Here is a 24672-nt window from a genome sequence, read left to right as displayed (position 1 = left end):
TACATGTCTGCTGCAGTCCTTCCCTTAAAATGGTGATCATAAAAGTTGTATCACAATCTAAAATATATCTGACTACAGAAATATCCCATTACAATATCTTGTGTTGTATTATATTTTAATGGAATATAAATCTAAACTTTGAAATAGGGAACAACTGTTGAATTTTAAGAGAGCAGAAGATGCTATACACAAAAGGGTATACAATTACAGTTTATTCCAGAAATTCCTCTAAGAATACAGGTATTATAACATTTTCTACAGTTTTCAACATTTATCTAAGCCTTTTGCATACAAAATAGAAATTAATTTCTTTTGTTTGCAGATATTTGAGAAATAAATATATTATGAAAGCTAAACTATACCATCCTAAATTTACAGAGCTAAAGTGCAAATGACTGAGCCAAAGTTATGGTTAAGATAGATTGAAAATCCCTGTTCTAAAGAAGCAATTCATTTCTGTATTGATTTGTTCAAATTATTTTAATGAACTTCCTTTTTGACCTGAAGCCCGCTGCTAAAATCTTTAGCATAGTTAATTAGCACTTCACATGGATCATCCAATCTGACTTAATTCCTGTATTTGTCATCATATGTTTCCGTTGTAGAACTGACGAGCATGTCTGTTGTTGTTCAACATGCAATGTTAATATTCCTCCCATAAAAAAGGCAATCATAAATATTTGAACTACTGAAATACTTGGAGCAGTAGATTCATTTCTGTTGGGGAATGAATAGCTAGTAAAGTGGAAAGAAGTGATCCAGCTTTCACTTCCAGCATTGCTGGGGACTGTTTAATAGCTATATTGTCTTATCCAGCAAGCTGAAACTGCTTCCATATTATACAAAGCCTGACAATTAATTTGTGGTAGGTAGAGTTGTTGGAATACATTAAAGACATTTTTTTCACCAGTATAATTTAAAATAAATGACTGCTTATTTCCAGGTAACATTATAAGATAAAGTAAGCAAAATGAAAGGAAATTGATATTATCATGTTCAGAGCAAAAAAAAAACATTTGACTTTGTTTATAGATCATTTCTTTAATTTGCTGGACAGAATTCATGGTGTTCTTAAGTGATTAAAAATTGGTAGTTGATGGCTTAATTTTCCAAATGAAAGCTGCAACCTCTCTCAAGACAAATCCTATTGTAATGTTGCATGGAATTTCAGCTCAACTTCCGATTCTCTCAGGTTCTATCCATCTGTGTTGTAGGTACGTCGGCTATCACCAATTAGCTGAGTTTTTTCATTTGCATTTGTTGGCTGAAGAACGATGGGAACGTTTCCTTCTGCAACCACAAAGCAACAAGGAGTACAGTGTTAGCACATTGAGCTGATGTTTGGATGTATCTGAACATACCGTTCTGAAGCCAAACAAAAATATAATACAATATCCAAAAGCTAGTGGAAGAGTTTGCTGTCAAGCCCTTCTGATCAATCAGCATATTGATCAGTTTGGCATTAAAATGTGTTAAAAGCCATGCTTTATTTTCCCCCAACTTTTAACTTTTATTTTTACTCTTGCCTACTGGATGCAAAGTCACATAAATCCACCAATAATGAATATTCTGATGTCAATAGAGTAGATTTAGGATGTTTCTGAATTAGAATGAGCTATGCTGTCACTATGCAGATGACACTACAAGCACTCAAGGGCAGCTGTGCTATTAAACCATTGATGGAATCTATTTCAGCAGAGGCAGCTGAAGAAACATTCTCTGCCGCCTGCCCCTGAGTGAATGGCAGGACGGAGAATGGAATGTTGCTTCCTACTTTGGAAATTCTCATCTGTTTCAAAGTGGACAAAATCAAATGTTGTATCAACATTAACAAATTCAGTCAGTATTTTACAAGCTGATTTAGGAAAACAGATAAATAAATGTTCAGGAGAATGATGTGTGATTTGTCATATATTGATTTATATTGCCAGTGGTTTGAAAGTGATATGATCTAAACTACAACATGTGGCTTCCTGACATAATTCAAGTCATTTCACAATCCAATCTGAAGTAAAGTACTAAATTCTCTGGTTAAAAGTCCAAACTATTCAGAAAATAAATTTCTGTCCCAGATCTCTGTTCCATAACTCCCTCCTAAAGCTGTGAGTGTACACTCGGTGAGGACACAGTTGGGTTGTACAGTGATGTACCCAGGTTGGAACATCTGTTGGAAATACGTTGCTTAGACTCACACAAGAAGAATAAGCATCTGAAACAGAGGTTCCCAGATCCACTGAAATTCTACTTTAGTCAAGTCCTTTTTCTCAGTCTAGGAAAAATATATAACTCAAAAATAATGGCCAGGGCTTACTGACAGCAGGGTCTCACCATCAATATGGAGAAATACAAGTATTTTTGCAGATCCTTCAATGTTGACTACTGGTAAATACCATCCTGAACCTGGGCCAAGCATGATGCCTCTCAGGTCAGCCAGAACAAACCAGTACCTAATTTGGCTGAAGAAAACTTTCGACGTGCTTATTCATATACTCAGTCTTTGCCAGTTGTAAATGTTGTCAAGGAATTTGAATGCATGCACAACTAGAAACATTGTAAAACTGTTAAAGATAAAATCACTAACAAAGAGTTAAAAACATTAATAAGCTCAAATAGCTCAGAAGTTGTAAATGAATGCTTCCCCTTCTGCCTTTCAGGGCTTCCTCTTTGTCCAAGTGAATGGACTCCTCATATCTACGCTGATTAATCTTTTACAAGCTCAGCAGTCTAAGTGCTGGAGGATTCAGTAAGGCTGGACCCCCTGTAGAGTAGAGATGTCAAACTGTCAATAGAATGCGTGGCCAACAAGTTTGGGATTCAATGGGAGCCCAGACCTTCTTGGCACTTACGGTGGGTTAAATGTTAACAGTTTGGCATGGAACTATTGGCATTCCCCAGCAAACTACAGGACATGAAGTGTTGACAGAAGTATTTGAATGAAAAATGAACAAAACAAACCTCTGCAATCTGCGCCCTACTTATAGCCCATTTCTATACAATGAGAACAGCAAGATCAGGGGCAATTATAAAAGAAGTGTCAGCAATATAGTCATAATCACACCGGTTAATCTAATTACTATTGATTAGGGGAAAGCAGAGCTCTGTCTTCTTGCTTAAACTTGTATAGGCTGTTCTGCTCTCTGACCCTTGAAGTGCTGATAGAATTTAGACTAGCCATGGAATAGTCATCTGTTTCCAACATTTAAAAATAGAAAAGCAGTGTGACAGGCTGGCTGAGATATTTCAAAAGCTTTTATAAAGCAACACGTTGCTGCAAATATTGTGACAACACATCCATACCGGTCATTTATGCTGGGGAATTTTCTCCAGTAAGTCACAATGGGAACTTTGAAAATTCAGTCTCCAGTGTGTTTTAAAGAATTACCCCTTCCCAGTGAGTTCACTCTATGATGGTAAAGTACTATTAAAAGTAAGTTTCAAAGATGAATTTTTCAATATTTTCTTCACCAGCCAGTTGTTTCTACTGCCTTCCCCATGTGTGTCATGTTGCTTCACAACATCCACATCAGGACATTTTCTTAAAATGGAACAAGTATTTAATTGTGTCTTACTCTTACTTTCTCATGAGCTTTAGAAACTACCATTTTTTCAAACAGAATACGAATGGAATCTTTCCAGTTGTCTTACTGCTTGTGTATCTACTGGAAAGCCACAGTAACAACCAATTGATCTCACCAGCTACTCTGTTCCTATTTAATTTCTTTGGGTCTGATCTTCCCAAGACTAGAACGTGGCCAGTTGCCGAGAAGGTAATGTTTGCCCCACATGAAGTATTGTCCTATTACTTATTCATTCACTCACAGGACCCAAAGGTCATTGGAAAAGGCCAACATTTATTCCTCATCTCTGTTTAGCCCTGAACTGAAAGGACACTTACAGTCACATTGGATTCACACGCTGGCAGATTTCCTGCCTTATTCTGATCTCTTAGGCATTCTGTCAGTATGGAGGCTCTCACTCTTCTCAATGAATGGAAGTTGTCTGTGAATGACTTAGTTTATAGTGGGACAACTATTGACATTAGGAAACCTGAAATGTTTTTACTGACAGGTTATAAATTTTGTGTTTATGAAAGAAGAGCATATTTCCAGGCAACAGAGAGGGAAGTCATTCCGCCTATCAAGTCTCACAGAGTAATCCTATTCACTCTCTAGTTTTTCCTGTCACCTATTCTCGACTGCCATTGCCAATAATTCCACCACCTATCCACGTTAATGGCAATTTACAGAAGATAATTTACCACCAAACCACATCTTTGGGATGTGTAAGGAAACTCGAATACCAGGAGGAAACCCACACAGTCACAGGGAGAACATGCAAATTAGAGTAGTGGACTCAGCCCAAAATCATTACAGGCACATCAGTAGAACCTGCAGAAGACACTGCCTCAAGTAGGCAGTATCCATCACCAAGGATACCCACCATGTGGGGCAGCCACCTTCTTGCAGCTACCATCAGACAGGAGGCACAGAAGCCTGAAGTCCCACACCACCAGATTCAAGAATAGTCACTTTCTTTCAACTATTTAGTTCTTAAATCAACCCTAGTCACTATTGTTTAGCAATACTATTACCAATAGATAATTTTACAATAGAATTGACATTTTTTCTGTTCTAGTTTTGCTCCTTCTTGTAAACATTCTTTATAATTTATGCTTAATGTACATCTTTCTTGAGAATGCTGTTCATATAATGCTCTGTGTCTGTGATGCTGGTGCATCTAAGTTTTTCATTGCACCTGTCCGTACATGTACTTGTGCATATAACAATAAACTCAATTTTGGCTTTGAAATCTCACATAGAGAGGATCGGAGGTTCGGAGCAAACCTTGCTCACCAGAACTACAGACAGCAGTTCTTGTAGCTGCATCACAGTCCTACCCAAGCCTTTTATTGCAGATTGATTAAATTACTTGAATTTAAAAGGGCTTTAAACGTGTCCCCAGCTTAATGGCATGGGTCTCTGGATACAAGTCCGGTAACTTAAGCAGAGGGCTATCATAGCACACTGTACGCACCCCTAGAGGACACTGTACACATCTCTGGAGATCAGATGTTACCATTCACACTTCCAAGCCTGGCACTGTTGGTCTTTTTCTTGGGGAACAGAAAGCTTTTCAGAGTCATTCCAATGCCAAATGTAAGTGGAAGCTAAATAAAGTAGCAAAGCCTAGCTTCTAAAAATGACAGCCACTGCTGAAGAGATCGCACATGCTCAACATTCCCACATGCCATTCTCAGTGCAGTGTTTCATTTCTCCGAACAATAGCTTGTGTTTATAGAAAGGAAAATATTACAGACTAGCATTTAATTAAAGAGGGAAATATTCAGAGAGGTGGCAAAATTACTGGTCAAACCAATGGATTTTAAGGCTAATCTTAAAATTAGGGAGGGAGGGAGGTGGTGACGCTTCGGGTGAAAATGTTTGGAGCATGGGACCAGGACAAAGCCTCTAATGCGGGTGTAGGGTGTGTAGATACAGAAGGGGTTGGACGGATGGTTTGGAGAAGTGATAACTTAGGCCTAGTCACAGAGATGGCAGTGTGTAAGTTAACAAGGACTAGGCCAGATGGATGAGGCAGATTTTCCACAACAGGATACAGAATTTTGGATGAATTGTGGTAGGCCGAGGCAGAAAGATGAAGATGACCAAGGAGCCCTTGGAGTCTAGATTTTTCGGACATGCTGAGATTAGCAAATGAAGGGCAGAAGTGGATAATATACCGAATTATAAGTAGTGGTGTCCAGGTCAGAATATAAGGCCATGTGTATGTCTGGTGTAGGACAAGCTGTTTTAAAATGCAGAGGCCGTGGTGGGGAAGTAAGGGGTGAGGGAGAGCTTGGTAGTGAATTTTGGCAATGTCTTTAGAGAATATGAAAGGGATAGATAAGATAGAGGCAGGAAAGTTGCTTCCGTTGGTAGGTGAGACTAGAACTAGGGGACATAGCCTCAAGATATGGGGAAGTAAGTTTAGGACAGAGATGAGGAGGAACTGCTTTTCCCAAAGAGTGGTGAATCTGTGGAATTCTCTCCCCAATGACGCAGTGGAGGCTACCTCAGTAAGTATATTTAAGATGAGGTTGGATAGATTTTTGTATAGTATGGGAATTAAGGGCTATAGGGAAAAGCAGGTAGGTAGAGATGTGTCCATGGCCAGATCAGCCATGAACTTATTAAATGGCAGAACAGGCTCTGTGGGCCAGATGGCTTACTCCTGCTCCCATTTCTTATGTTCTTATGAACGTTGCCAAGGTACTGCAGGAGTGTAAGGAAACAGATGGGCTTTGGTTGTTGGTCAGCTCCAGAGGTGATAGTGTAGGGCAGGAGAAGAAGGCTGGTTATGACTGGACAAGTAATGGTGGAGCTTGACTACAGGGATGACAACTTCCTGTCGAATGCAGGTACAATTGTATCAATTAGAAGCACTTGGACTGGTACATGGTGGGGCAGGGCTCAGAGAGATATGTGCCGAATGCAGGAAATTGTGACTAGATAGGTGGGCACAGTGGTTAGCATAGAGTCGTTGCACTGAAGGGTCTGTATCTATGCGATATGACTATTTCACGTCAAGACAGGGGACTGGATACCAGGTGTTCACTTCAATTTTTCCTTTTGTCCTGGGGCACTCAGAAACTTTGGAGTCAGTGGTTTCTGGTCATACAGCTGACCTGACAACTTCCTGTCAAAATGCACCTTGCCTACAGAGCTTACCGTTCTCTTTGTCCATGCGGATTTGTTCTTCCAGATCTTCTGGTGATACGTAACTTTCATACTCTTCGCCTCCCGGAGACTTAGGTTTGCATTTCCCAAAGCAACAGTTACAGCAGCAGCAACAGAGGCAGCAGCAGTAAAAGCAAGTGATCACTCCGCAGAATACGAAAAGACCCTGGTGCGATGCAAATCAGAAATCAGACAAAGTAACTAATCAGAAGAAACAATCAAAATCAAAAACTACTGGAGTTGCTGCAAATAAAAAATAGGAAATGCTGTAAATATTCAGCAGGTCAGGTACACCTGCGGAGAGGGAAACAGAGTTAATGCATTATGTTAAAGCCGGAAGGTCAAACCCACGATCAGTGAGTCCTAGGGCCGATGCCCAGACTTTAGCGAAGTCTGGAGGGCTCATTGAATCGAGCGGTAGAAGACTGAAGGTCAAAGACCAAAGTCAGCGAGCCCCAGAAGTAGAGGCTGAAAGAAGTCACAAGGTCAGTGATCCTCCAGGTCACTGGGGTCGGAGGTCCCCGCAGGTCCCGAAGTCTAGACCCAAAGGTCAAACCATTACTCGGTGAACCCTGGGGTCTAGGGCCTAACGTCAAACACGTGATATGTGGGCCCTGGGTGGCAAAGTCCAAAGTTGGAAGGCCCGTGTCCTCAAGTCTGGGAGTCCAGGGCCAAGGACGGGTAGCCTGGAGGTGGCCGGACCTGGGGTTGGGGGCCTGTGTCTGTGTGTGTGACTGGGAGGAGGGGAAAGGGCCCTGTTCTGCTGTTGTTGTCCTGTTTGCTTTGTTTTGATTTGTTGTTGTTATTGCTGCTGTTTGTGCTGAAGATTACAGGCACACTGTGCTGGTATCTGTATGTGTGGTGACACGTGTGGGTTGCCCCCAGCATATACTTGAGTGTGTTGGTTGTTAACACAAAGCAATATATTTCATTTATGTTTCAACGTACTGTACATATGAATCTGTCAGAAGTGACGATGGGCTGATGTTGCTCAGCCAGACATGCTTCTCACATTCTCACCCAAACACTAAACGTTTGTAGCTCCATGGATGCAGCCGAGCTCTAAGCCCTGCTGGGTCTGCTGACTCCAGAGCCGGAGCAGTGTGTGTACAAGAAGTCCCTAAGTCTCAGGTGGCAGATACTGAGGCCTCCTACTGGTAATGTCCTGGTGGTCTTTTGACTGCTCAGCCCTGGCAAAGATCTGTTTAACCGAGACATTTAGAGGCAGCTGAATTGGCAGTTAGCGCTATTTCAGCTTGCGGCAGTCTGGAGTTCAAAGTTCGATTCTGGCGCCGTTCTGTATGTCCTCCCGTAGAATGCGTGGGTTTTCCCCAGGAGCTCTGCTTTCCTCCCACAACCCAAAGACCTACCGGCTAGGTTAATTGTCATTGTAAATTATCCCGTGGTTAGGTTAGGGTTAACTGGGGCTGTCAGGGTTGCTGGGGCAGCATAGCTCAAAAGGCCAGAAGGGCCTACACGGCACTGTCACTAAAAAAATATGTATAATAATAAGTAATTTGAATAATTGATTTAATTGAAACATTATTAAATAACTAAATTAATTTTAAAAACTTAATATTAAAAGATAAATTTATCGAGGGATACATCACAGTAGCAGGCCCTTCCGGCCCAACGAGCCCGCGTCACCCAATTACACCCTGTGACCAATTCACCTGTCAACCCGTACATCTTCAGAAGGTGGGAGGAAATCGGAGTACCTGGAAGAATCATACATGGTTGCAAGGTGAACATATGAGTTCCTTACAAGCAGCGGCTGAATTGAACTTGGGTCACTGGTGCGTTATGCTAACCAATATACTACTATGCTTGCAACCCAAATATTAATTAAGACAAAACTAAACAAAGCACTTACCTTTTAAATCCAGGACAGCAAATCCAGTTCAAATGCATGGAATGTTACCACTCATGCTGGTGTAAAATATGAGGTGAGGTGAGCAGCGGAGTGGGAGGTCAGTTGCTTCGGCCCACCAGTGTGTTACTGACCTCTGTGTTCTCACTCATGGGTACAGACATCAGGCAAACAGTAACTCACTGACCCCCATACAGGATCCCACTGGCAGTTCTCTGAACCACTCTTAAAATCTAGGTATGATTCAGCCTAATTACAGCCCAATCAATTCCTTCCGCTAAGCTGTGACCCTTTTTTTAAGAAATTGTGGAGTTGGTTATCCCACCTGCTGGTGGCTACCCACTTTGCCTAGTTCTGCATGAACTTCCAGTTTCTTGATTCCCCAATATCAAAGCAGGATCCGTCTAACTGGTTGGTGCTGTCATCACTAGCCACTAAGATGATTGCAAACACCTTAAAACTTACTTTGCTCACCAAGGTTTCTGTCAGGCTTCTAAAATCAGATTAACATCAGACTTGTCTAATAATGATTCCATGAAGCACTCTGAGACATTTTAATATGTTAGAAGTGCTGATAAGCTGTTGGAGCTGAATCATCATCATTAAAAATTAGTTTCCCTCTTCCTGTATTCTGATCTTCTAAGTGTCAATAGATTGCGTATTTTCAGACTAAAGCAGGGCCAGAAAATATTGTTATGCCTCAAAGCCAAGAAGGAAAGAAAATTACCTTTGCCCATGGGCTACAAAGCATGAAATATGTGTTCACGTTCTCTTCACCGAACTGTTCAGCGATGTAGAGACCGAGGGAGCCGTATTTGTCATAAATGTTCCGTTTTGAAATATCCGTCAATATTGAATGAGCGTTGTTGATCTCTTTGAACTTCTCAGATGCATCTGGGTTGTCTAGATTTTTGTCTGGGTGGTGTTTCAAGGCAAGTTTTCTGTGGATTAACAACAAAAGTAAAAGGAGCAGGAGACGTTTGTTTTTGGCTGAATCACCAATCAATGACTAAAGCTTTGAATGCATCTTAAAAGTAGAGGAATCACCACTTACTTTATCTGTTTAATTCATTCAATTGGCTCTGTAACTTTGTACATTTTTCAATGTTCTATAAAATCAAGGAAGCCATAAATGACTAGATCTTTGTCGTTCACTGTTCTTCGACTATATACAAGAATGAAATCCCTTCCTTTTCATTCTCTGGAGAAAATAATGATCTCCATTTGGCCCTTCTCAATATTTTATTTTACTTTTATTGATCTTATTTAGCAATACAGCACAGAATAGGTCTTTTTAGCCCTTTGAGCTGCATGCCAGCAACACCCCCCCTCCCCGGATTTAACCTAAATCTAATCATGGGACAATTTACCATGACCAAATAGCCTACTAACCAGAGCATCTTTGGACTGTGGGAGGAAACCCATACATTCCACAGGGAGGACATACAAACTCCATACAGTGGATGCCGGGATTGAACTCTGAAGTTCCTATTAGCTGTGATAACATCACGCTAAACACTGTGCTATCAACTCAACATGTCCTTTGGCATCAAAAACTCCAGCCACTCCTCTTTTAAAAAAATGCTACTTATTTATTTATTTGGGATCTGGCACCTTTGGCAAGGCTTGGAAATGGTGCTTGGTGAGCTGCCTTTTTGAACTACTGCAGTCCTTCCAAGACTGACGATGGTAGGATAGTGATTTATTTCCAAATCCAGATGGTTCATTCCTTGAAAGGAAACCAGGAGTGAGTGGTGATCCAAGAGGTCTGCTGCCTTTGCCTTACTTAGTGGTGCAGATCGTAGATTTGGGATGTGTTATTTGAGCAGATCAAGTGACTACCTGATGCGTTATGTAGATTTTAACATATTGCTGTCACAGTATTGCAGTTCATTTAGAGATACACCATGGTGTCAGGCTCTTCTGACTCAATGAGCCTGCGCCACCTAATTACCCCCCTGTGACCAATTAACCCACTAACCCGTATGTCTTTGGTATGTGGGAGGAAACCAGACTACGTGGCAAAATCCCACAAGTTTACAGAGCGAACGTATAAATCCCTTACAGACAGTGGTGGAATGGAACCTGGGTCACTGGCGCTGTTATAGCATTATGCTAACCATTATGCTACCATTGTGGAAGGAGTGACAGTCAGTGTGGTGTTAGTGGGCTGTAGGTTTTGAATGGTGTTGAGCTTCTTGAATGTTGAAGCTACTGTGCAGAAGGAATTAAACTGGTTAGAAAGGCTGGCTCTGTTATAGGAGTCAAACTGGACACACTGGAGGCTGTGGTAGAACAAAGGACCCAATGGAAAATCCTGGGAATTCTGGACAATGTTTCTCACCCTCTACATGCCACCTTGTCTGAACAGAGGAACACTCTTAGTAACAGACTAAGACAACTGCGCTGCTCCAAAGGCCAGCGTCTATATGCTTTCTTCACCACCTCATCTAACATTAGGAATCTATGGACTCCTGACAACACCACAAACAAAATGCTGGAGGAACTCAGCAGGCCAGGCAGCATCCATGGAAAAGAGTACAGTTGACGTTTCAGGTTGAGATCCTTCATCAGGACTTGATAAAGATTCTTGGCCCGAAAGACAACTGTTTACTCTTTTCCATGTATGCTGCCTGGCTTGCTGAGTTCCTCCAGCATTTTGTGTGTGTTGCTTGGATTTCCAACCTCTGCATATTTTCTCGTGTTCGTGCTGTCTTCCTCACTGTTTACTATGTCTGCACATTTTATGTCATTCACAGATTTGGAACCCTGCAAGCACTTTTGAATGAGGATGTATCATGTGCAATTTCCCAAAGGATGTTTAAAAGATTCTGACCAGAACGTCTGTCTCTTCTTCCTTTACTTCCCTCAGCAACCTAGAATGAATCTTTTCTGGACCACATGATTTATCCACTTGAAGAGCAGCAAGCCATTCAGATACCTTCTCTATCAATTTCCACCCTATCCTGAAGTACAACTACATCTTCCTTTCCTGAGACTCCTTAGCAGTGTTTTCCTGGTCAAGACTGGTGAACGGTGCTCATTCAGTATCTCAGCCATACCATCTCTTTCATGAGTGAATTTCATTGTGAGCTTCCGATCTGCCTCACCTCCCCTTCTGCAACAATTTTCCTTGTTCATATGTCTATGTTTTTTTTTATTTTCCAACTTAGTTTCCCTTTTCATTTCTTTTTCTCTTTGAACTTTCTGTTAGTAACTTGGCAACTTTCATGTGTTTTTTTTCTATGTTGTATTTGACACTCTATACTTATGGCCATTTATATAGATATATAGACACTGGGCTTTCATTTCCCTAACCTTCTCTCTTATGGTACTGTACTTAAACCCCACCTTAAGGTCCTCCCTTTGTTCAATTGTATTTGTGTCTGTTAAACTCTGGTTCCTTCACCAGTTCTGTCCTCATCCCAGTGAAATTGGCCCTTCTCCAGTTGTCTGATTTTACCTTGAAGTGGTCCATGTCTTATATCAGAGCTATTCCAAATCTTATGATATCATGCTCACTGTATCCTAGATATACCTGGATTTGGTGTAGCATTATTTCCTAGAATAAAAATCAGTTGTGCTGCCTTCCTTGTGGGAGCAACCATAAAGATCCCTTGAACACAATTCAGAAACACTTCCTCCAGTTTGCCCATTATGCATTTGCTATTTGGAGAGTTAAAGCTCCCCTTTATCCCATTTCCTCATTCAATTTCCAAACTAATATGCTGTTCAATATCCATCCCATTTATTAATGGTCTATAGAACAGTGAGAATCAGATCAGGTTTAATATCACTGGCATGTGTTGTGAAATTAGTTAACTTCACGGCAGCAGTACAATGCAATACATGATAAATTAAAAAAAACTGAATTACAGTAAGTAGATATATGTATATTAATTAGTTAAGTTAAAATAAGTAATGTAAAAACAGAAATAAAAGAGTAGTAATGTAGTGTTCATGGGTTCAATGGCCATTTAGAAATTGGATGGTAGAGTGGAGGAAGTTGTTGATGAATCACTGAATGTGTACTTCCAGGCTTCTGTACCTCCTTCCTGACTGTAACAATGAGAAGAGGGCATGTCCTATAAGTCCTATCAGCCATATAATGGCCCTTCTGTTGCTTTAAAGTTATACTTTCTGAATAGATAAGTTTATCCTGTTGCCTGGACTTTTGAATAGAGAATCATGCAAAAATAAAAAGGATAGGAATGATTCAAAATGCCCACATGTCCTTGTTTGAATTATGCTTTTCTGGTTAATGATCCAATGGCAGTGTCCATGGTCATGCAGAATTCTGTAATCAAAAGCTTTTCATATGATCAAAAGGAATGGCAGAGGATGAGAGAATATTACTGCAAGTGTGTTTGATGAAACATAGTCCAAAGATGTAAGGCACTAAATTATAAAATAATTAATTACACAGAATCAATATCAGGAGTTTTAACATCAAGAGTTGAAGTAATCTCGCAGATGAAAAAAAATCTATAGATGACAAGAGGAAATTAATATTTATAACTATTTCTTCCGTTGTCAAGTAAGATCAATTTTTCTTGAGTGGGTAATCACGTATTCCACTGGCAATGCTACTCCCTAAGTTATTTGAAAGTCATGTTACATTAGTAATTCACCTCATTAATTAGTTAAGTAAACTCCAGTTTTCAATTCAAGTCATGTTTTCCATATTCCTATAACAGACACATAACTCATTCAGATTGATAGTTCAATTAAGGAAAATTTTAAGGTATTTGATACATGATATTAAATAGGAAGTATTAAAAAGACAATAAGATCTGTGAATGACACAAAGTCTTATTTACATCATTATGTTTATGAAACAGTAAAAGCAAATGAGCTGTCAAAAGTTTTAAAATAAATGAATATCCACAACAAAGTATCAACATAGATTCCAGGATCTATCAGCTTTCTCCATGCAAAGGTGTTCCACTGATTAACAAGTGCTTAAATTTTTAATATATATTTTTGTCTCCATTATTGTTAGAAACATGCATTTCTAAGTGCATGTGGCTGCACTTAGGTAATGATTGCCATTGCAGTCTTCTCTTGGGCTGAGTCCAATGTTTGGCATCCTTCGTCATGCTCCTGTCTTCTCAATATTTATTAAGTGTCAATCTCAGTTACTTTCTGGGAAAGTCACTTGACTTTCTGTAGAATTTTCTGTACTTAGTTATCTCTCTTTCATATTTTACAGCAACTTAGGTTTACATAATTGGTTTGCTCTGTCTTCCAATTCATATTTCTTGCTTGCAAGGGCAGCACTAGATTTAGAAGGATCTAACTTTTTCAAATGATGACAAGGGATTTTAATACCTTCGTGTTGTCTGGCTAACCCCTAGAAACTTTGAAGTTATGAGCAAAGAAAGCACCTGGTTGCACAATAATGCCAGGACCCTGCCACAAAACCCATATCCTCCAGCCAAGCACAGATGACAATATCTAATCCACCAATGTTTGTTTACATCTATTGTCGTAATAGCAAATTCACAGAGAACTGGCCACTTCCATCTGGAGAAGCATAGACCTATTAGAGAAAGTATGGAATTGTCTTACACACTTGACTGAGCTTTTTGAGGAGGTGACAAAGATAATTGAAGAGGGTAGGGTAGTGCATGTTAAAAACAAACACTTTGTAAAGCTTTTGAGAAGGTCTCCCATGGTAGTCTGATTCAGAGGATTAAAGCACAAGGGGCCCATGGAGCTTTGGTAGATTGAATTCAAAATTGGCTTGGCCATGGAAAACAGAGGGTAGTGATGGTGTGGTGTCATTCATTGGAGAAAAGGATTTATAAATGGATTTTGGATTTTTATCAGCATATGCTAATATTTTGATTAGAACATAGAACATAGAAATCTACAGCACATTACAGGCCCTTCAGCCCACAACATTGTACCGACTATGTAACCAACTCTAGAAACTGCCTAGAATTTCCCTACCGCAAAGCCCTCTATTTTTCTGTTCCATGTACCTAACTAGGAGAGTATCTTAAAAGACCCTATTGTATACGCCCCTACCACCATCGCTGGCAGTGTGAAAAACTTAACTCTGACATCCCCCCGTACCTACTTCCAAGCACCTTAAAACCATGCCGTCTTGTGTTAGCCATTTCAGCCTGGGAAAAGGCCTCTGGCTATCCACATGATCAATGCCTCTCATCATCTTGTACACCTCTAACAGGTCACCTCTCATTCTCTGTTGCTCCAAGGAGAAAAGGCCAAGTTCACTCAACCTATTCCCATAAGGCACACTCTCCAATTCAGGCAACATCCTTGAAAATCTTCTCTGCACTCTCTTTATAGTAACCACATCCTTCCTGTAGTGAGGTGACCAGAACTGGACACAGTACTCCAAGTGGCATCTGACCAAGGTCTTATATAGCTGTAACATTACTTCATGGCTCTTGAACTCAATCCCATGGTCGATTAAGGCTATACGCCTTCTTAACAAAACTGTCAACCTGCGCAGCAGCTTTGAGTGTCCTATGGATATGGACCCCAATATCCCTCTGATCCTCCACATTGCCAAGAGTCTTACCATTAATGTTATATTCTGTCTTCAAATTTGACCTACCAGAATGAACCACTTCACACTTAGCTGGGTTGAACTCCAACTGCCACTTCTCAGCCCAGTTCTGCATCCTATCGATGTCCTGCTGTAACCTCTGACAATGCTCCAGACTATTCACAACAGCCCCAACCTTTGTGTCATAAGCAAACTTACTAACCCACCCTCCTACTTCCACATCCAGGTCAGTTATAAAAATCAGATAGAGGAGGGGTCCCAGAACAGATCCCTGCAGAACACCACTGGTCATTGACCTCCATGCAGAATATTAACCATCTACAACCACCCTTTGCCTTCTGTGAGCAAGCCATTTCTGGATCCACAAGCAAGATCTCCTTGGATCCCATGCCTACTTACTTTCTGAATGAGCCTTGCATGGGGAACCCTATCAAATGCCTTCCTGAAATCCATATACACTACATCCACTGCTCTACCTTCATCAATATGTTTTGTTACGTCCTCAAAGTATTTAATCAGGTTCATAAGGCATGACCTGCCCTTGACAAAGCCATGCTGACTATTCCTAATCAGATTATATCCCTCCAAATGTTCATAAATCCTGCCTCTCAGGATCTTCTCCAACAACTTGCCCACCACTGAAGTTAGAATCACTTGTCCATAATTTCCTGGCTTATCTTTCTTGAACAAAGGAACAATATTTAGAACCCTCCAATCCTCCGGTACTTCTCCCGTCCCTATTGATGATGCAAAAATCATTGACCGGAGGCTCAATAAGCTCCTCCCTTGCTTCCCACGGTAGCCTGGGGTATATCTCGTCCAGTCCCGGTGACTTATCTAACTTAGCGCTCTTCGAAAGCTCCAGCACATCCTCTTTCTTAATGTCTATATGCTCAAGCGTTTCAGTCCACTGTAAGTCATCCCCACAATTGCCAAGGTCTTTTCCCCTGGTGAATACTGAAGCAAAGTATTCATTAAGTACCTCCACTACCTCCTCTGACTCCATGCACACGTTTCCACTATCGCACCTGATTGGTCCTATTCTCACATGGCTCATCCTCTGACTCTTCACATACTTGTAGAATGCCTTGGGGCTTTCCTTAATCCTGCTCACCAAGGCCTTCTCATTGCCTCTCCTGGCTCCTAATTTCATTCTTCAGCTCCTTCCTGGCAACCTTGTAATTTTCTAGAGCTCTAACAGTACCAAGTTTCTTGAACCTTTTGTAAGTTTTTCTTTTCTTCTTAACTAGATTTTCCACATTATTTGTACACTATGGTTCTTTAACCCTACCATTCTTTCCCTGGCTCAATGGAACATACCTATGCAGAACTCCATGCAAATATTCACTGAACATTTGCCACATTTCTGCCATGCTTTTCCCTGAGAACAGCTGCTCCCAATTTATGTTCCCAAGTTCCTGCCTAATAGCAGTATATTTCCCCTTACCCCAATTAAATGTTTTTCCAAATTGTCTGCTCCTATCCCTTTCCAGCACTCTGGTAAAGGAGAGAGAGTTGTGATCACTACCTCCAAAGTGCTGTCCCACTGAGAGATCTGACACATGGGCAGGTTCATTTCCCAATACCAAATCAAGTACAGTCTCTCCTCTAGTTGGCTTATCTACATATTGTGTCAGGAAACCTTCCTGAACACACCTAATGAACTCCATCCCATCCAAACCCCTTGCTGTAAGAAGATGCCAGTCAATATTAGGATAGTTAAAATCACCCATCATACCAAACCTATTATTATTGCACTGTTCCAGAACCTGCCTCCAAATTGCTCCTCGATGTCTCTGTTACTATTGGAGAGGTCTATAAAAAGCACCTAATAAAGTTATTGCCCCTTTCCTGTTTCTGACTTCCACCCACACTGACTCAGTAGGCAATCCCTCCATGACTTCCTCCTTTTCAGCAGTTGTGACACGATCCTTGATTAGCAATGCCACGCCCCCCACCTCTTCTGCCTCCCTCCTTGTCCTTTCTGAAACATCTAAAGCCTGGCACACTCAGCAGTCATTCCTGCCCGAGACATCCAAGCCTCTGTAATGGCCACAATGTCATAATTCCATGTATTGACCTACGCTCTAAGTTCATCATGCCTTACAAGGTGCAGATTGGAAGTCTGTGTGGGGCGCCATTCCTCGCACAGACACTAGAGCAATGTGTGGTTAAGTGCCTTGCTCAAGGACACAAACATGCTGCCACACCTGAGGCTCAAACTAGCGACCTTCAGATTACTAGACGAATGCCTTAACCAGTTGCCCACACACCCAACACGATGCCCGACACAGGCGTCTCATGGTCTGAGTCGACATTCCCTCCCTCCCCTCCCCCTAAGTTCATCTGCCTTGTTTATGATACTCCTTGCATTAAAATAGAAACACCTCAAACCATCTGGGTGAGTGCATCTTTGCTCTATCATCTGCCTATCCTTCCTCACAAACTCCCTCAAAGCTGTCACTACTTGTGCGTCAACAGGCCCATCCTCTGTCTCCTCACTTCGGTTCCCGGTCCCCTGCAAATCTAATTCAAACCCTCCAAATAACATTAGCAAACCTCCCTCAGAGAATATCGGTTCCCCTCCAGTTCAGGTGCAACCTGTCCCACTTGTACAGGTCACCCCTTCCCCGGAAAAGGTTCCAATGATCCAAGAACATGAAACCCTGCCCCCTGCACCATCTCCTCAGCCACTCATTCGTCTGCGGGTATCTTCCTGTTCTGACCTTCCCTAGCTTGTTGCACCGGGAGTAATCTGGAGATTACCACCTTGGAGGCCCTGCTCTTCAGTCTCCTTTCTAACTTTCGCAGGATCTCTACCCTCTCGTGCCTACGTCATTGGCACCAATATGTACCACGACTTCTGGCTGCTCACCCTCAAGGATATTCTGCAACTGCTCAGGGACATCCTGGACCCTAGCACCCGGGAGGCAACACACCATCCTGGAGTCTCTGGAGACCAGGCAGCAGGCTGAGGGTAGCAGACACCAACAGAATCAACAAACTCAATTGTAAGGCCAGTGATGTTGTGGGGATGGAACTGGACCCTCTGATGGTGGTGTCTGAAAAGAGGATGCTGTCCAAGTTGCATGCCATCTTGGACAATGTCTCCCATCCATTACATAATGTACTGGTTGGGCACAGGAGTACATTCAGCCAGAGACTCATTCCACCCAGATGCAACACAAAGCGTCACAGGAAGTCATTCCTGCCTGTGGCTATCAAACTTTACAACTCCTCCCTTGGAGGGTCAGACACCCTGAGCCAATAGGCTGGTCCTGAACTTATTTCCATCTGGCATAATTTACATATTATTATTTAATTATTTATGGTTTTATATTGCTATATCTATACTCTATTCTTGTGCAACTATAACAAAACCCAATTTCCCTTGGGATCAACAAGGTATGTCTGTCTATCTATCTATCTTCTGCTGCCGCAGAACTTCCTAAATGTCCCCCTAACTATTGAGTCCCCTATGACTATTGCTCTGCCTGACTTCACCCTATCCCTCTGAGGCTTAGACCCAACCACAGTGCTATTGGTCTGGCTGCTGCTGCTTTGTCCAGATAGGTCTTCCCCCACAGCAGTATCCAAGGGGTGTACCTGTTGCTGAGGGGAATGGCCACAGAGAGACTGCACTGACTTCCTTCTCCCTTTACCTCTCGGTGTTCACCCATTCACTCCCTGAATTCTGCATTCTGGGTGTAACCATCTGCTCAAAAGACTTACCTAACAATTGCTCTGCGTCCCAGATAATCCTTAGTTCATCCAACTCCAGCTCCAGCTCCTTAATGCGGATTTTCATGAGCTGGAGGTGGCTGCACTTCCCACAGGTGTGGTCGTCAGGGAGACCATCAGATTTCATTAATTCCCACCTCCTACAGGAGCATTCCACTGCCACATCTGCTGCCCTGCCTGCACTGTACTATGGGCAAACAAGACCAAATCAACAATAATGAAAGGAAAAACCTATCCTTCTTACCTACCTCTTCTCGTGGAAGCCTCTTGAACTCTCTATGTTCTCATTCTGAATCTAGCCCCGTCTCCGATGATGGCCACTCCACTAGACCCTATCTCTCTTTTATGGTTTAAAAAATAAGAAAAACCCCCAAGCAGGGAGAAAAAACTCACTGCATTTGGTGGTGCTCTGCCTGCCTTCTGCTGCCGCTGATGACTCAAATTTAAACTCCAAAGTATCTTAAACAAAAAATATTGATGTTTCACCTGTGCTACATATGTGCTTCTCCAATAGTAGTCTGTGTGGAAGTAATACTTGAACACAAATTATTCTCTTCTCCACTTATTTTGATTTACCCTTGGCTTGTGAAAGAATTATTTTTATCCTGATGTTCTAACGAAGGCAATACTAACTAAGGCAATTAGAACACCTGCATAATATCTTGCTGGATAACTTGCACTATGTTGCGTACCTGTAGGATTTTTTTATTTCCTCATGTGTAGCTCCTTTCTCTAAACCTAGAATTTGGTATAGTCCTTCTCCTGAGGTAGAAAGTGCACGCTGTCTTTGATCAGCCATTGTAAATTAAGGTGCTTTTATCAAGTACCTGTAAAAACAAAATGGAACTAAACTTTATAAGGCAGAAAAAGCAAATAAGATGAAGCTTCATAACTTACTAAAATAAAAGATGAGTTTACCAATTGGTTTCGAGGTTGTCTTGTTAAGGTATGTAGGTGGAGGTTTTTACAACCAAATGTCTTTCTTTTTATCCAATCAGAATACTAATCACAGAACTAATTTGTGTTATGAAATACTTTCCATTTGTAAATCGGGAAATGTGTTTGAGAGGAGATATTCTCAATTACCATGGTATCTACAAACATACAACAAAAATACACATCACATTTGTTCACAAACATGTAAGTATGTTCCCTGGCCTGCTTTTGTACAGGAGCAGGAGCAGCTGCTCCAGAGTGCCCAGGTGTGCACGCTTTCCTTTCCCGTGACATTAGCACCACTGCGAAAGTTGTTTTGTGGCAATGGCTCTAGTCTCCAACTGCAGGGTCTTCAGGTAGCTGTGAATGTTGGAATTTACTTGCTGCTTTTCAACTGAACAATCTCTCTTGGGAATCCCCTTTGGCCAACTGCTGGGCTGATATCCTCATCGCTGGGACCCTTCGGGAAAGAGCAGTACATGGTGCTCCACTTCCAAATTTCTATTTAGATCAATGGAAATTGAACTTGGCAGAGACTTTCACTGTAGTGTATGGCATGCTACATTAGAGGCATTGATCATATGGATAGTCAAAGGCTTTTCCCCAGGGCCGAAATGGCTATCATGAGAGGGCACAGTTTTAAGGTGCTTGGAAGCAGGTACAGAGGGGATATCAGAGGTAAATTTTTACACAGAGATTGGTAAGTGCATGGAACGGGCTGCCGGCGATGGTGGTGGAGGTGGATATGATAGGGTCTTTTAAGAGATTCCTGGATAGGTACATGGAGCTTAGAAAAATAGAGGGCTATGGTTAAGCCTAGGTAATTTCTGAAGTAAGTACATGTTCGGCACAGCATTGTGGGCTGAAGGGCCTGTATTGTGCTGTAGGTTTTCTATGTTTCTATGCTGACTGAAAATAGAACTTACAGGCAAATATATTCTAATAGACAAAAAAACACATTTCCACATATTATGTGACAGCTGGAATAGAATCAGAATCAGGTTTAATATCACTGATGGATGTCACAGAGGCACAGAGTTATAGAAAAGTACAGCACAGAAACAGGCCTTTTGGGCCATCTTGTGCCTGCCAAGCCATTTAAACTGCCTACTCCCATCAACCTGCACTGGGACCATAGCCCTCCATACTCCTACCATCCACGTACCTATCCACACTTCTCTTAAACATTGACATTGAGCTGGCATGCACCACTTGCACTGACAGCTCATTCCACACTCTCTCAACCTTCCGAGTGAAGAGGTTTGCGTCATGTTCCCCTTAAGCTTTTCACTTTTCACCTTTAACCCATGACTTCTAGTTGTAGTCCCACCCAACCTTAGTGGAAAAGGCCTGCATGCATTTACTCTATCTATACCCCTCATAATTTTGTATAGCTCTATCAGATTTCCTCTCAATCTCCTACGTTTCAAGAATAGATTCCTAACCTATTCAATCTTTCCTTATAATTCAGCTCCTCCAAACCTGGCAACATCCTTGTAAATTTTCTCTCTACTCTTTCAATCTCATTTACACCTTTCCTATAGATAGGTGACCAAAAAATGCACACAGTACTCCAAATTGGGCTTCATCAATGTCTCATACAATTTCAACATAACATCCCATTTTTTGTACTCAATACGTTGATTTATGAAGGCTAATGTGCCAAAGTTTTCTTTATAACCCTATCTATCTGTGATGCCACATTCAATGAATTATGGACCTGTATTCCCAGATCCCTTTGTTCTGCCAGCCTCCTCAGTGCCCTACAGATCACTGTGTAAGATCTACCCTGGTTGGTCCTACCAAAGTGCAAAACCTCGATTAAATTCCATCTGCCATTTTTCAGCCCATTCTTCCAGCTGGTCCAGATCCCACTGGAAGCATAATAGTCTTCTTTGCTGACTATTTCACCCCAATCTTGGTGTCATCTGCCCAAATATATATATATGTGAAAAATTAAATTTAATAAGTAGTGCAAAAAAACAAAATAGTGAGGTGGTGTTCCTGAGCCTGAATAAGGATCGTTCATCATTTTAATTAAACATCGTTTAAGTGGTGTGTTATCGAAATGAACACACAAATCTACAAATTGAAAGGTTTTGCACTTTTTGCATATTAATTCTATGTATATATCAATACTACTTATATATGGTAATGTGACTTTTATAATCTCATCCCTCTCCATAATCTATCCACCTGAAACCTAGACATGTTCCTATGCATTGAATAGAAAAATGCAGAAATGCTAGGCACAGATGAAAATTTCAATGGTTTTGTGTCATTGCTGGGGTCACCTAAAGCTGCTGCTCAGAGTTACTTCGCTGTGTGCTGCAAAGCAGCATGGAGTTGGAGGTGAGAAGTAAGGACAGTCGGGGCAGAGGGAAGTATCTGCTGCACCTGTCCTCAGACCTACCTCACACCCATGGTTGTAGGTAAAGGTCCAGACCCTCCACCAGAGGAATTAGTGCATGTAGGGTGTTTTTTCGTAACCTCAAAATATTAAACTAATTAAAAAAAAAGACACAAGAATCCAAAATGTGAGTCTAACTTCAGGTTTCCTTTAAGTGAGGCATGCAACGTATCTCGTTGTAGTGTGATAACGTATGTAATTAATGTACAGGGATTCCCCTGTGGAGAAGGTAGTGCAGTGTTTCCCTGTGGAGTGAGTAGTCAGTACAGGATTTCCCTGTGGAGTAGGTACTCAGTACAGTGTTTCTCTCTGGAGTAGGCAGTCTGTGCAGGGTTTCCCTGTGGAGTGGGTACTTAGTACAGTGTTTCCCTGTGGAGTAGGCAGTCAGTACAGTGTTTCCCTGTGGAGTGGGTACTTAGTACAGTGTTTCCCTGTGGAGTAGGCAGTCAGTACAGGGTTTCCCTGTGGAGTGGGTAGTCAGTACAGGGTTTCCTTGTGGTAATTCACTCACTAACAAGAAAACTGTATGGATACTCTTGAGGAGGATGTTTGTTCAGGGACTAGCAGCAGGAATCAAGTCTCTGGCACTGTAACCAGCTCTGAGAATCAGGGGGAAAGAGTACAGTCAGACAGGGTGATACTGACTGTAGACTCAGAGGGGAAGAGTACAGTCAGACAGGGTGATACTGACTGTGGACTCAGAGGGGAAGAGTACAGTCAGACAGGGTGATACTGACTGTAGACTCAGAGGGGAAGAGTACAGTCAGACAGGGTGATACTGACTGTAGACTCAGAGGGGAAGAGTACAGTCAGACAGGGTGATACTGATTGTAGACTCAGAGGGGAAGAGTACAGTCAGACAGGGTGATACTGATTGTAGAATCAGAGGGAAAGAGTACAGTCACACAGGGTGACACAGATTGTAGATTCAGAGGGAAAGAATACAGTCAGACAGGGTGATACTGATTGTAGACAGAGGGGAAAAGTACAGTCAGACAGGGTGATACTGACTGTAGACAGAGGGGAAGAGTACAGTCAGACAGGGTGATACTGACTGTAGACTAAGAGGGGAAGAGTACAGTCAGACAGGGTGATACTGACTGTAGACTCAGAGGGGAAGAGTACAGTCAGACAGGGTGATACTGATTGTAGAATCAGAGGGAAAGAGTACAGTCACACAGGGTGACACAGATTGTAGATTCAGAGGGAAAGAGTACAGTCAGACAGGGTGATACTGATTGTAGACAGAGGGGAAGAGTACAGTCAGACAGGGTGATACTGACTGTAGACAGAGGGGAAGAGTACAGTCAGACAGGGTGATACTGACTGTAGACTCAGAGGGGAAGAGTACAGTCATACAGGGTGATACTGACTGTAGACTCAGAGGGGAAGAGTACAGTCAGACAGGGTGATACTGACTGTAGACTCAGAGGGGAAGAGTACAGTCAGACAGGGTGATACTGATTGTAGACAGAGGGGAAGAGTACAGTCAGACAGGGTGATACTGACTGTAGACTCAGAGGGGAAGAGTACAGTCAGACAGGGTGATACTGACTGTTGACGCAGGAGGGGAAGAATACGGTCAGACAGGATGATACTGACTGTAGACTCAGAGGGGAAGAATACAGTCAGACAGGGTGATACTGACTTGACTCAGAGGGGAAGAGTACAGTCAGACAGGGTGATACTGACTGTAGACTCTGAGGGGAAGAATACAGTCAGACAGGGTGATACTGACTGTTGACTCAGAGGGGAAGAGTACAGTCAGACAGGGTGATACTGACTGTTGACTCAGGAGGGGAAGAATACGGTCAGACAGGGTGATACTGACTGTTGACTCAGAGGGGAAGAGTACAGTCAGACAGGGTGATACTGACTGTTGTCTCAAGAGGAGAAGAATACGGTCAGACAGGGTGATACTGACTGTAGACTCAGAGGGGAAGAGTACAGTCAGACAGGGTGATACTGACTGTAGACTCAGAGGGGAAGAATACGGTCAGACAGGGTGATACTGACTGTAGACTCAGAGGGGAAGAGTACAGTCAGACAGGGTGATACTGACTGTAGACTCAGAGGGGAAGAATACGGTCAGACAGGGTGATACTGACTGTAGACTCAGAGGGGAAGAGTACAGCCAGACAGGGTGATACTGACTGTAGACTCAATAGTGAGATGGGCAGACTGGAGACACTGTGGTTGCAGAAGAGAAACCAGGATGCGTGTTGCCTCCTAGTTGCCAGATTCAAGGATATCTTGGAGCAGTTGCAAAAAATTCTCTTGCAGGAGAACCAGAGGCCATTGTATGTTAATAAAAAAGACATTGACAGTACAAAGAATGAGGTCCTGCAGAATGAATATAATGGTTCAAGTAAGAAATCAGAATGCAAGACCTTAAGGATGGTGATGTCTGGATTATTCCTGATGTCACATGCGAGTG

General features: G+C 42.0%; 1 protein-coding gene across 2 annotated transcripts in view; it reads right to left on the bottom strand.

Moving 5' to 3' along the window:
- Positions 1–285: 285 nt before the first annotated feature.
- The window catches only part of LOC134354910 (dnaJ homolog subfamily C member 5-like), a 183344-nt gene continuing 158957 nt past the window's right edge, over positions 286–24672 (bottom strand). For both annotated transcript variants that reach the window (XM_063064381.1, XM_063064390.1), the window contains 4 exons: positions 19582–19716; positions 9335–9548; positions 6729–6903; positions 286–1290 (listed from right to left, as the gene is read on the bottom strand). In XM_063064381.1, the coding sequence (XP_062920451.1) occupies positions 1196–1290; positions 6729–6903; positions 9335–9548; positions 19582–19688 (591 nt within the window). In that variant the 5' untranslated portion in view covers positions 19689–19716 and the 3' untranslated portion in view covers positions 286–1195. The remainder of the gene's footprint in view (positions 1291–6728; positions 6904–9334; positions 9549–19581; positions 19717–24672) is intronic.

The sequence above is a fragment of the Mobula hypostoma genome, chromosome 1, assembly GCF_963921235.1.
Source record: "Mobula hypostoma chromosome 1, sMobHyp1.1, whole genome shotgun sequence".
Taxonomy (NCBI): Eukaryota; Metazoa; Chordata; class Chondrichthyes; order Myliobatiformes; family Myliobatidae; genus Mobula; species Mobula hypostoma.
The sequence above is the reverse complement of the archived record's forward strand: the minus strand, read 5'-3'. Positions and strand labels throughout refer to the sequence as shown.